The 14,152-nt window shown below is 43.4% G+C and overlaps 1 protein-coding gene across 2 annotated transcripts in view; it reads right to left on the bottom strand.

The window, feature by feature from the left end:
• Positions 1 to 14,152, bottom strand: part of susd2 (sushi domain containing 2) — a 144,610-nt gene that overhangs the window by 72,697 nt on the left and 57,761 nt on the right. For both annotated transcript variants that reach the window (XM_033043090.1, XM_033043089.1), the window contains exons 7-8: positions 8,076 to 8,277; positions 592 to 677 (exon numbers count right to left, since the gene is read on the bottom strand). In XM_033043090.1, the coding sequence (XP_032898981.1) occupies positions 592 to 677; positions 8,076 to 8,277 (288 nt within the window). The remainder of the gene's footprint in view (positions 1 to 591; positions 678 to 8,075; positions 8,278 to 14,152) is intronic.

Genomic DNA, 14,152 nt, shown 5'->3' with positions numbered 1-14,152 from the left:
AAACTAATGGTGTTGTGATCACTGGACCCGAAGTGTTCCCCAACGCATACCTCCGCCACCTGACCTGTCTCATTTCCTAACAGGAGGTCCAGCACTGCCCCTTCTCTAGTGGGTACCTCTATGTATTGCTGCAAAAAACTATCCTGCACACATTTTACAAACCCCAAACCATCCAGCCCATTTACAGAATGTATTTCCCAGTCTATGTGTGTCTAATATTTGCACCATTCTGCTGTTTTGTACTCTGTTATATTTATTGGTGTATTAATTATTGTTATGTGTATGTTGTTTGCTCGGTGAGTTTCAGGTGAGCAAAGAATTTCATTGCACACCATTATCTGTTTGACAATAAACAAGCCTCGTATTATCTAATCTAATCTTTCAAGTGGAATGTTTACAGCTGGCAGATGAAGGAGAAGTTCAGCCCAGCAGGCTGTCAGAAGGTGAGGTGGGTCTTGGATGAAGGGCCAGTATCTGGCATACTGCCCACTCAAGGTGTGAAAATAATGCAGGCAAGAGCAGAAATCATGATTTACGTCAACACTTCCAGAATTCACAGACAGTCCTGTGAAGGGTGGCGGGTCAGCTTACCTTCCTTGTATAGCTCGAACGCAGTGGACAGCTCCGGGATGGTAGGTGCACATACTCCCATGTTCAATGTCACATCCGTAGTCTGGCTACAGTAGAAATGAGATTGACCAGTCAATGCAGCCTCAGTCATCCCGAGCCACATTCTGGATTCACAACCCCTCCCCTGCCAACACTGATCTGAGTCCATGCCCTTGCCATGGGCACAAGCAACACCACATAGCTTCTACTCAAGGGAAAAAGAAACCACAAGGGGAATTATGTTCAATGCTTCCCTAATAGTCTTAGAAAAAATAGATATTGCTAAAATGTATTAGCATGAATTCCCTATGTTCTTTTCATATTCTCATTTCACATACTTCTCACCATAGAGGAGGCCATTCAGTCTATGGAGTATATGATGATTCTCAGTAATCTCTCAAATCCCATTTCCCCCTCTAATTTCCCTGTTATCTCTCTATTATGTACTCATCAACCCTCCCTGTTTCTCCTGTTCCTATACCTGACGCAGCCGGTTAACTTACCAGCTCATGTATGGGTTACGAGAGGAATCCAGAGACAGAGGAAATCCATGCAGTCACAGAGAGAATATGCAAACCCCTGCTCTGGGTCAGAATCAAAGCTGGGTCCCTCATGATGCAAGGTAGCAGCACTAACTGCTGCAACATCTTGTGTGCCTGGTCTCCAGCTACCCTCTGTAATGTTGCTACATTGGAAGGGGGTGCTTATATTCCAGCATGCAGTCCTTATATTGATTGGTGGAAGATCAGTACCAATGCTGTGTGACAATGAATGGGGAGCATCCAAACAATAATAGGGCATGGTCATTGTCTTTCGTGCATTTAAATCATGCCGAGTTTTCTCCATTTATTCTCATTGCTGACAAGCAGAGAATCACAATGACAAAGCCACCGTGTTTCTATCTGTTATCTACACAGAAACACAGTTGGAGATCTAAGCCAGAAGATTCTTAGATTGGCATAGAAAGGGCTGCATATCTTAAAGCAAAAGCTCATAGTTGACTTGTTTGTGGATAGCACACCTCGTCTCACCTTCCCACACGAGTTCAGGCTGAACCAACCTAAGAACCCGTGAACTTTGTAATGTGGAGAAATGTGAAAAGATAAGATCTCAGAAATAGTAATTAGGTCAATGGCTAGATAATCTGTTTATGCTGGTTTAAGTAAAAACATCTGTATGGACCCCTGATAAATTAAATACTATGTAAACTAACAAGGCTGGCATTGAGTTATTGAAGGCAAAACCACCAAACGTTGCAGATGTAGGTCATTGGTCACAAAAGGCTCATCCACAAATACATCATCCACTTGCCCATCCCAATTTCCCAAGACTAGACCATGTGTTGCCCTCTCCCATGTGGGGCCCTCTACATATTGCCTGAGGAAACTTTCCTGAACACATTTGACAAATTCTGCCCCATCTAAACCTTTTCTCCTCCGTATTTAGCGAGGAGAAAGACAGGAGGGTGGAGGAACTTGGGGCAGTCAATGTAAGTATCTTGGGAGTAGTCCGTGTTACGGTCTAAGAGATGCTGAAGGTACTATCGTGTATGAAAGCAGAATCTAATCTGATATATCTGAGGACATTGCGGTAAACTAGAGAGGAAATTGCGGGCCTTGGTTGAAATTTACGGGTTGTCTTTAAATACAGGGGAGGTGCTGGAAGACTGGTGGGTGGCAAATGTTGTGCCTTTATTCAAGAAGGGCTCCAGGGAAAACGCTGGAAACTATAGGCCAGTGAGTTTAATACTATAGTTGGAATGTTACTAGAGGGTATTCGTAATACAGGTATTTAGATGTACGTGGGAGGTCGTATCTCACAAATCTGATTGATTTTTTTGAAGACGTGACCAAAAGGGTAGATGAGGGCAGACCTGTAGATGTTGTGTACATGGATTACAGTAGGGATTCGACTAGGTTCCGCTTGGTAGGCTGCTCTGGAAGGTTAGATCGCATGGGATCCAAGGAGAGATTGCTGAATGGATAGCAAATGGGCTTCATGGATGGAAGCAGAGGATGATGGTGGAAGGTTGCTTCTCAGACTGGAGGCTTGTGACTAGTGGTGAGCCTCAGGGTTCGGTGCTGGGCCCGTTACTGTTTGTCATCTACATCAATGATTTGGATGAGAACATACAGGGCAAGATTAACAAGTTTGCTGATGATACACAAGTAGGTGGTTTTGCAGATAGTGAAGATGGTTGTGAAAAATTTCAGCAGCATCCAGATCGATTAGCCAGGTGGGCTGAGGATTGGTTGATGGAATACAGAGTAATGTGAGGTGTTGCATTTTGGGAAGTATATCATGGGCAGGACCTACACAGTGAATGGTAGAGCTCTGGGGAGTGTTGTAGAGCAGAGGGATCGAAGAGTACAGGTGCATGGTTCCTTGAAGATGGAGACGCAGGTAGATTAGGTGGTCAAAAAGTATTTTGGCCCATTGGCCTTCATAGTATGGAGTATATAAATTTGGAGGTCATGTTGCAGTTGTATAAGACTGCACTTAGAGTATTGTGTTCAGTTCTGGGCACCACGTTATAGGAAAGATGTAGTCAAGCTGGAAAGGGTACAGAAATGATTTACGAGGATGTTGCCAGAACTAGAGGGTCTGAACTATAGAGAAAAGTTGAGTAAGCTGGGATTCTATTCCTTGGAGCCCAGGAGGATGAGGGGGTGATCTTATAGAGGTGTATAAAATCATGAGAGGAATAGATCGGGTAGATGCACAGAGTCTCTTGCCCAGAGTAGGTAAATCGAGGACCAAAGTACATAGCTTTAAGGTGAAGGGGAAAATATTTAATAGGAATCGGAGGTAACAGTGGGTGTATGGAACAAGCTGCCACAGGAGGTAGTTGAGGCTGGGACCATCCCAACATTTTAGAAAGTTAGACAGGTACATGGTTAGGACAGGTTTGGAGGGATATGGACCAAACACCACTGTAGCTGGGACATTTTGGCCAGTGTGGGCAAGTTGTGAACATTAGGCTGCCAGTCCTGTCCCTCCTTTAACCAGGTTTCTGTAATGGCTACAATGTCCCAGTCACACATATCTATCCATGCCCTAAGCTCATCCGTCATCAGGTCTCGTGCATTGAAATGAATGCAATTCTGATCACCAGTCCTTCATCACTCCCTTCCCTTCTCCTGTCTATTCTGTCCACTGAACCTTCTTTCATCACCATGCATACCAGCTTCCAGGCTCACATCTGCCTCATCCTGCACAGGATCCCATCAGTCGGGATTCACACCGAGAGGGGGAAGAGTTTAAGAGGCAATCTTTGGTTGGTTAGTCTCATCTGGCGGGATTTGTAGGCAAGTGTCACAGTTTGGCTAAGTGTGTTGTTTCCAGCTGCCAACGGTAGGTTAATAACTGGTTATTAAGTGGAGTGGTCACAGCAAGAATGGAACTGAGGTTTGGGCTCAGTAGGCTTTGGCGAGAAGAGGCTTCGATGAGGGTGACTGCCGGATAAGGTTTGCTCTGTAACTCTTTAGCAAAAGGTTTGTCTGAAGAAGGGTCTCGACCTGAAACATCACCCATTCCTTCTCTCCAGAGATGCTGCCTGTCCTGCTGTTACTCCAGCTTTTTGTGTCTCTCTATAGAATAGTGCAGCACAGGATAGGCCCTTCCACCCACAATGTTTACACTGAACATGATGCCAAGTTAAAATGATCACTTATGCCTATACATGATCCATGTCCCTCTATTCCTTGCACTATCATGTGCCTATATAACCATATAACCATATAACAATTACAGCACGGAAACAGGCCATCTCGACCCTTCTAGTCCGTGCCGAACACGTATTCTCCCCTAGTTCCATATACCTGCGCTCAGACCATAACCCTCCATTCCTTTCCCATCCATATAACTATCCAATTTATTTTTAAATTATAAAAACGAACCTGCCTCCACCACCTTCACTGGAAGCTCATTCCACACAGCCACCACTCTCTGAGTAAAGAAGTTCCCCCTCATGTTACCCCTAAACTTCTGTCCCTTAATTCTCAAGTCATGTCCCCTTGTTTGAATCTTCCCTACTCTCAGTGGGAAAAGCTTATCCATGTCAACTCTGTCTATCCCTCTCATCATTTTAAAGACCTCTATCAAGTCCCCCCTTAACCTTCTGCGCTCCAAAGAATAAAGCCCTAACTTGTTCAACCTTTCTCTGTAACTTAGTTGCTGAAACCCAGGCAACATTCTAGTAAGTCTCCTCTGTACTCTCTCTATTTTGTTGACATCCTTCCTATAATTAGGCAACCAAAATTGTACCCCATACTCCAGAATTGGCCTCACCAATGCCTTGTACAATTTTAACATTACATTATATATGCATCTATAAGCATCTTAAAAGCCACTATCGTATCTGCCTCCAACACCACCACTGGGAAAAAGGTCTCACTGTCTATCCTATCCATGCTTATGATAATTTAATATATTTCTATCAAGTCTCCTCTCAACCTCTGACATTCCAGGGAAAACAGTCCAAGTCTATCCAAACTTGTTGCAGAACCCCTCTAATCCAGGCAGAATTTTGGTAAACCTCTGCACACACTCCCAAGTCTCCACATCCTTACAATATAGACCAGAACTGCACGCAATACACCAAATGCGGCCTAACCAATGTCTTATAGAGCCGCATCCTGATTTCCTGAATCTTACACTCGATGCCCCTAGCATTGAAGGCAAGCATAGCATATGCATTGTTTACCACTCTATCTACTTGTGCAGTCCCCTCCAGTGAGCTAAGAACTTGGACTTCTGCAAACCTCTGTACAACAATGCCGTTCAGGGTCTTGTCATTAACTGTATACTCTCCACATACATTCAACCTCCCAAAATGTAACACCTCACACTTTAGTTTAGTTTAGAGATACAGCGCTGAAACAGGCCCATCAGCCCACCGGGTCCGCACCGACCAGCGATCCCCGCACATTAACACTATCCCACTAGGGACAATTTTTACATTTATCAAGCAAATTAACCTACAAACCTGTGCGTTTTTGAAGTGTGAGAGGAAACCAAAGATTGAGGATAGGGTGTTGACGTGGGTAGAAAATTGGTTTGCAGACAGGAAGCAAAGAGTAGGAGTGAACGGGTCCTTTTCAGAATGGCAGGCAGTGGCGAGTGGAGTGCCGCAAGGCTCGTGTTGGGGCCGCAACTGATTACCATATATATTAATGATTTGGAAGAAGGAATTAGGAGCAACACTAGCAAGATTGCGGATGACACAAAGCTGGGTGTCAGTGTGAACTGTAAAGAGGATGTTAGGAGGTTGCAGTGTGACCTGGACAGGTTGAGTGAGTGGGAAGATTCATGCCAGATGCAGTATAATATAGATAAATGTGAGGTTATCCGCTTTGGTGGCAAAAACAAGGGGGCAGATTATTATCTCTATGAGGTTAGGTTAGGTAAGGGGGAGGTCCTGCGAGACCTGGGTGTCCTTGTACACCAGTCACTGAAAGTTGGCTTACAGGTACAGCAGGCAGTGAAGAAAGCTAATGGAATGTAGGCCTTCATAACAAGAGGATTTCAGTATAGGAATAAAGAGGTTCTTCTGCAGTTGTATAGGGCTCTGGTAAGACCACATTTGGAGTATTTTGTACAGTTTTGGTCTAATTTGAGGAAGGACATCCTTGTGATTGGGGCAGTGCAGCGTAGGTTCGCGAGATTGATCCCTGGGATGGTGGGGCTGTCATATGAGGAAAGAATGAAAAGACTAGGCTTGTATTCACTGGAGTTTAGAAGGATGAGGGGTTCTCTTATAGAAACATATACAATTGTAAAAGGACTGGACAAGCTAGATGCAGGAAAAATGTTCCCAATGTTGGGCGAGTCCAGAACCAGGGGCCACAGTCTTAGATTAAAGGGGAGGCCATTTAAGACTGAGGTGAGAAAATACTTTTTCACCCAGAGAGTTGTGAATTTGTGGGATTCCCTGCCACAGAGGGCAGTGGAGGGCAAATCACTGGATGGATTTAAGAGAGAGCTCATATTCTGTTTTGCTTTTTTTTTCTCTCTAGTTTAGGGGGGTTTTGTTTTTTCCTTTTTTCTCTTTTTTTTCTTTTTCTTTTTATCTTTTTGTTTTTTTTATATATAATGTTTCTTTTAAACATTTAACTATATTTACATAGAGACCGGGAGGTCTATTTTCAATGTGTATTTTAACACTGGACTCATATTTAGGTTATACCTGTTATTAATGTAATCCTGATCCCTATGTATCAATACCATTGTGATGTTTATCATTATTCTTTTTTTTGTTGGTTTGTTTTTGTTTTTGAAAAAAAGCTAATAAAAAGATTTTAAAAGAAAGAAAGGATTTAAGAGAGAGTTAGATAGAGCTCTAGGGGCTAGTGGAATCAAGGGATGTGGGGAGAAGGCAGGCACGGGTTATTGATAGGGGACGATCAGCCATGATCACAATGAATGGCAGTGTTGACTCGAAGGGCCGAATGGCCTCCTCTTGCACCTATTTTCTATGTTTGTATGTTTCTATGTCTATGTTTTTATCTCTGAGAAAACCCAAGCAGGTCACAGGGAGAGCTTATAAACTTCGTACAGACAGCACCCATAGTCGGGATCAATCCAGGGCTCTGGCGCTGCATTCGCTGTAAGGCAGCAACTCTACTGCTGCGCCACCGTGACTTGCCCAAATTAAATTCCATTTTCCATTTCTCGACCCAAAACGTCGCCCATTCCTTCTCTCCAGAGATACTGCCTGATCTGCTTGAGTTACTACAGCTTTCTATGTCTATGTTCGGTTTAAACCAGCACCTGCAATTCCTTTCTACATTATACTGTTCTATGTTATATGTTATATGAACTCCTAGATCTCTCTGCTGTTCAACATTCCCCAGGGCCCTACCATTCACTGTGCAGATCTTGCAGTGATTAGACTTTCCGAAATGCAATACCGTGAACTCATAAAACTCCATTATCATTCCTCAGCCCACTTGCCCAGCTGATCAAGAGCCTGTCATTTTTAATAATCATCTGCACTGTCTATGATACCACCTAATTTAGTGTTATTTGCAAACTAAATAATTATACCATACATTCTCAGGCTAATCTTTGATATAAACCACAAACAGCAATGGGCCAAGAACTGATATCTCAAGCCACCATTCGCCAGTGGCCTTCAGTCTCAATAGCACCTGACCACCACCGATCCATGAAGCCAATTCTGTATCCGGTTAGCTGGATGTCCCTGGATCCCATGCGATCTGACCTTTCAGAGCAGCCTGCAATGTGGAGTCAGTGAAGTCTAGGCTTTACGGTTATAACAAGGGAAGGGCTTGAGTGCCACGGCAACCAGCAAATGTGATTGATACCTCTGAGTACATTACAGGGTGTGCAGAGGAACCAGGAAATTTGGGAGTAAAGAGAGTGATTATTTTTGCAATGTCCATCTGAGATGAATGATATAATAGATCGATTTAGTTCTCTGCTCAATGAAATATTGCACTTACGTGAAATCGCCCTGTATCGGCTCGAGATTGTTCCATTGTACAGGGACAGTCTGCGATCTCCGACAGGAAATCAGGAAGGGTCTTTTCAAGCTCGACCCATTTTAGGCACTTATCTTTTGCCCAGGCAGCAGAATTTCCCCTGAAGTCTTCTCCCAGGTGCCAGGCGAGAGCGTGACTTGGACTCCAGAGTGCCCTCACGTTCCTGAATCAATATAAAGCACCTCAATGACAGACTGATCTTCTTATTCTATAAACTATGCAAATCTAAAGAAAGTCCACTGACAGTGGCCTGTAATTCATTTGTGTGTGAAAATTTATACCAAAGTGAAACAAGAAAAGATGAAACAAGACATGGCTGGAAAGGGTGCAGAGAAAATCTATGAGCATGTTGCCACGACTCGAGGGCCTGAGCTATAGTGAAAGGTTGAGCAGGCTAGAACTTTAATCCTTGCAGTGCAGGAGGATGAAAGGTGATCTTATAGAGATGTATAAGATCCAAGAGAAAAAAAAACAGGCAAATGCACAGTCTTTTACCCAGAGAAGGGAAATCAAGAACCAGAGGACATAGGTTTAAAGTGAGTTGGGAAAGATTGAATCGGTACATGAGGGGCAACCTTTTCACACAAAGGGTGGTGGGTGTATGGAATGAGCTGTCAGAGGAGGTAATTGAGGTGGGTATTATAACTGTTGAAATACATTTGGACAGGTACATGGATAGGAAACATTTGGAAGAATATAGGCCAAACGCAGGTAAGTGAGTTTACAATCTCATGAAACTACACTGCACTGCCTTCATCACAAGGATGTCCTTCTTCAAATTAGGAGACCAAAACTGTACACAATACTCTAGATGTGGTCTCACCAGAGCCCTATACAACTGCAGAAGAACCTCTTTACTCCTATACTGAAATCCTCTAGTTATGAAGGCCAACATTCCATTAGATTTCTTCACTGCCTGCTGTACCTGCACGCCAACTTTCAGTGACTGGTGTACAAGGATGCCCAGGTCTCGCTGTACCTCCCCATTACCTAACCTAACCCCCTTGAGATAATAATCTGCCCCCTTGTTTTTGCCGCCAAAGTGGATAACATCACATTGATCTATATTATACTGCATCTGCCACGCATCTGCCCACTCACTCAACCTGTCCAGGTCACCACAAAGAACTTCAGATGCCGGTTTGCAAAAAAAAGGCACAAAGTGCAGCAGTAACTCAACGGGTCAGGCAGCATCTCTGAAGAACATGGATCAGTGATGTTTTGGGTCAGGGCCCTTCTTCAGACTAATTGTGGTAGGGAGGGGAAAAAAGCTGTAAGAGTGGATGTGCAGGACAAAACCTGGCACAGGTGGATACATGTAAAGGTTTTAAAATCAAAAATCCCCTTCACCTATATCCACCTATCACTTGCCAGGCTTTGGCCTGCTCCACCTTTCTTCCAGCTTTCTTCCCCTCCCTACCACAATCAGTCTGAAGAAGGGTCTCGACCCGAAACGTCATCTGCCCATGTTCTTCAGAGATGCTGCCTGACCCGTTACCTGACCAGCACTTTGTCTTATAGTCACACAGTCATACAGCATGGTAACAGGCCTTGAGGCACAACTTGCCCATGTAAACCAATATGCCCCATCTACACTGATCCATGGGATGGCGGGACTGTCATATCAGGAAAGATTGAAAAGACTAGGCTCGTATTCACTGGAGTTTAGAAGGATGAGGGGGGTTCTTATAGAAACATATAAAATTATAAAAGGACTGGACAAGCTAGATGTAGGAAAAATGTTCCCAATGTTGGGCGAGTCCAGAACCAGGGGCCACAGTCTTAGAATAAAGGGAAGGTCATTTAAGACTGAGGTGAGAAAAAACTTTTTCACCCTGAGAGATGTGAATTTGTGGAATTCCCTGCCACAGAGGGCAGTGGAGGCCAAGTCACTGGATGGATTTAAGAGGGAGTTAGGTAGAGCTCTAGGGGCTAGTGGAATCAAGGGATATGGGGAGAAGGCAGGCACGGGTTATTGATTGGGGACGATCAGCCATGATTTCAATGAATGGTGGTGCTGACTCAAAGGGCCGAATGGCCGAATGGCCTCCTCCTGACCAATTTTCTATGTTTCTTCTATGTTTCTATGTTTACTAGGTTGAACAAGTTAGGGCTTTATTCTTTGGAGCGCAGAAGGTTAAGGGGGGACTTGATAGATGTTTTTAAAATGATGAGAGGGATAGACAGAGTTGACGTGGAAAAGCTTTTCCCACTGAGAGTAGGGAAGATTCAAACAAGGGGACATGACTTGAGAATTAAGGGACTGAAGTTTAGGGGTAACATGAGGGGGAACTTCTTTACTCAGAGAGTGGTAGCTGTGTGGAATGAGCTTCCAGTGAAGGTGGTGGAGGCAGGTTCGTTTTTATCATTTAAAAATAAATTGGATAGTTATATGGATGGGAAAGGAATGGAGGGTTATGGTCTGAGCGCAGGTATATGGGACTAGGGGAGATTATGTGTTCGGCACGGACTAGAAGGGTCGAGATGGCCTGTTTCCGTGCTGTAATTGTTATATGGTTATATGGTTACTAAAATGAAACAGTACTTTGCACTCATGCCATTTTGGAAAGTTCCACTAGGGAATAATTTGGCTGCTCACACACGAGTAGCTAGAGAATGCCAATCACTATGTTTCCTCCACCAGCACGTCTTAAACATGAGAGACATCATGAGTCCTGGCCATCAAATCGGACAAACTGCATGAATTTACCTTCTACTTTCAGCCCCTAAAGAGAAGTGGAAGGTTAGACACCAATCACAGAGGGAAGACATTGGACAACTTGGGACCATGAACAAGAGCAACATGAATCAAGGATCCAGCAACCTATGCTGCTAATGCAGACTCTGAGATCCTAATGGGAAAGACTGATCATGCTCCTGTGCCACCCAAGGCTGAATGCAGTGGCAGTAGGAAGCAGTGAGCAGTGAGATTAATGCCTGAAGTGAGATCTCGATGCTAGGTTAAGGTAATTGTGGCCAAGGTTAATGGAAGCAGTCACGCATGTTATTAACCAGCTGGAACATACCTGAAGCGTCGCTGAAAATCTGTCCCAGCCCGTGTGCGCGATTTTGGCGCCGTTTAGAGGGGGGCGGGTTTAAAACGCGATTTTCCCTAGGCTGTTCAAATCGAGGATGTTCAGCCTAGTTAATTATTAACGAAAAATCGCTGGAAGATTCCGTCGCTTTAGCTATTATTACTTTTAAGGGCTTTATCTAATTGTTATAGTAGTTTAAAAATTAACTTCTAAACCCGCGACCGCCGGCAATGGCCGGATCTCATACAGTGGACAATAGAAGGTAGGCTGTTTATTTTTACATTAAAAAGGGCTTCTTAAGATCCCTTTATACAAAGTTTAATGTTGCGAGAAGTTAATTTGGGCCCCATTATATCCCGCAGTATTTTTCTGGGCATTTGAGGGCACAAATCTACCGCAATGTGAACGTTCTAAACCAGCGCGTTCACAGGATCCCACTAGAAAGCTGATTTAAATGGACTTTAATTTACAGCAATTAAACACTAAATTCCTTCCATTTGGCCTATAAATTAATGTAAATGAGATTTAAAAATCATGTTTTATTGTGAATTATTTGTGAATATTATTTGGAGACTTAGGCTATTTAAAAATGTTAATCATTTATTAAGAAATGGATGGATGTTTAGATCTAGTAATTGAAGTTTGAAATTAGCTACAATTGGGTAACTAACTAATTATATGCATTAATTTCAGGTCATCCAAGTAAGATTATTTTATATTTGTTTCAGAATGCTTCAATCTATGATAACTGAAAATTTCATTCAGTTCTCTTAATTTTTAAGAAAGTTATGTGCTTTTGACTGTCCACGATCACAGCTTTTTTGTTATGTCCATAGAAAATCAATAGGGAACAAGATGCTCATTTCCGAGTATGAAAATGGCCATAACTTTTTAAATACTTGAGATATGAAAGTGAATTAGGTGTCAAATTAAACTTATTTTTATGCTTTATCTGATGGGATAAATTGCAGACTTGATTTTTAAAATCTCAAAATTTTGTAACATTGCTACATTTAGCACACACTTACCATGTGCACACATTTGCTTCAAGCTATTCAACTGTGGCAAGCATGTTGTAATCACACACATCCCAATGCAGTTATCAACACTTTTCCCTCTCTCGCAGGAGAAGATTGCACATATTTGCAGGACAGACAAGAGCCCATAATTTGCCACCAGACTGTGGTGAATTGAAGAGAAAGTGCTGTCATCCTAAACTCAGCCACCAGAGGGCAACAGAAGATGCAAGAACTTTGAAGATATCATTATATTCATATTTAGTCCTCCACTGCACACTGCTTTAATTCCTCGTTCTTTCACTTTCACCATATCCTTTCAGGAAAGCTTCCCCATTCCAAAGAGGAAGAAGACGTTGTATCAATGTTTAGTTTAGTTTAGAGATACAGTGCGGGAACACCTCCACCCACCAGGTCCGCGCCGATAACACTATCCTACACCCACTGCGGACAATTTTTACATTTACCAAGCCAATTAACCTACAAACCTGTATGTGTTTGGAGTGTGGGAGGAAACCGAAGATCTCGGAGAAAACCCATGCAGGTGACGAGGAGAATGTACAAACTCCTTACAGACAGCACCCATAGTCGGGATCGAACCCGGACTCCGGTGCTGAAAGCACTGTAAGGCAGCAACTCTACCGCTGTGCCACCGTGGCTGCCCGTGACTCTGGTAGTCGTATCCTCCAATTCAGATTCTTAATCATTGGTAGGGAATAGAGGGTATTTGGGGGAATCTTGAGTCGATAGGTGGACTTCAGCCATGCCAAGAGGCAAGGGACCAGTTAAGGCATCTGGGATCAAATGTATCCCTGGAGGAGTTTTGGAGTATACTTAAGAAGGAAATAAGGAAGGGGAAGGAGATAAAAAAGGGGGTAGAAGATAACTATGGCAGATTATATTAAGGAAAGTTTAGTTTAGTGATACAGCATGGAAACATGCCCTTCGACCCACCGAGTCCACGACGATAAACGATCCCCGCACATTAACATTATCCTACACACACTGGCGACAATTTACACTTATACCAAGCGATCATGAGGAGAATTTACCAGGGACGTGCGGGGCAGGGGAGGCAGAGCCTCACCTGTCATACTCCACTGAAAATAGCTGTTACTATAAGTAAAGAAAAATAATAATAAAATAAATATAAAGATTTTTCCACTGATCTGTGTTATAAATGTCATTTCTGTATGATTCCAATCATATTTTATAGTCAAAATCACCAAATTTGCAGAGCTCCGCTGCAAATACAGGGAGAGATGAGCTGTGAGGCAGCGACGAGCTGAGCCTCCCCTCTGATTGCGCAATGCCTCAGAAACTAGATGAAGCATGGGCAATAAGCGTGTGCCTGTTACTATCTCTCTGTATTTCACCAATGTTTGTAGACCCCTTCATTACATGTCCTCGCCTTCCATAGTTCAGGTAACTTATTTCATGTATAAAGATATTTAGGCTCGCTGGTCTCGTCATAAAACTGCAATGAGAAAGCACCAGGGGAGGGAGCTATCACATTTGCCTCACTGAGGGGGGCGTGTCTTGAGCCCAGTGGAGGGAGAGCAAGTGTCAATTGCGTAGTCTCAGCCCACGTAATTGGCGCTCGCTCTCCCTCCATGTTAGCTAGCTCTAGCAAAAAACTGCCAGCGGCTGCAAAAATGGAAAACGTTATATCTAACCTTAAACATTTCTCAAAATTGGACTTTCAATCAAAACAGAGAGTGATAAACACTGGAAGACCAATGCCTGAGCTTAACGACCTACTTCAAATGAAGGGACAGATAGAAACACGGTGGTTTCAAATGGAGTGGTACCAGCGAAAATACGGGTTCATATGTGTGTAAATCTGGCTCTGATACTAGCCAGTGCCTCGCCAGCAATTGACCTCACCGCACGTCACAGGAATGTACAAACTCCAGACAGACAGCACCAGAAGTCAGGATCGAACCCGGGGCTCCAGTGCTGCAAGCGCTGTAAGGCAGCAACTCTA

The sequence above is a fragment of the Amblyraja radiata genome, chromosome 25, assembly GCF_010909765.2.
Source record: "Amblyraja radiata isolate CabotCenter1 chromosome 25, sAmbRad1.1.pri, whole genome shotgun sequence".
Classification (NCBI taxonomy): Eukaryota; Metazoa; Chordata; class Chondrichthyes; order Rajiformes; family Rajidae; genus Amblyraja; species Amblyraja radiata.
Note: the sequence above shows the minus strand (reverse complement) of the source record. Positions and strands in the feature narration are given on the sequence as shown.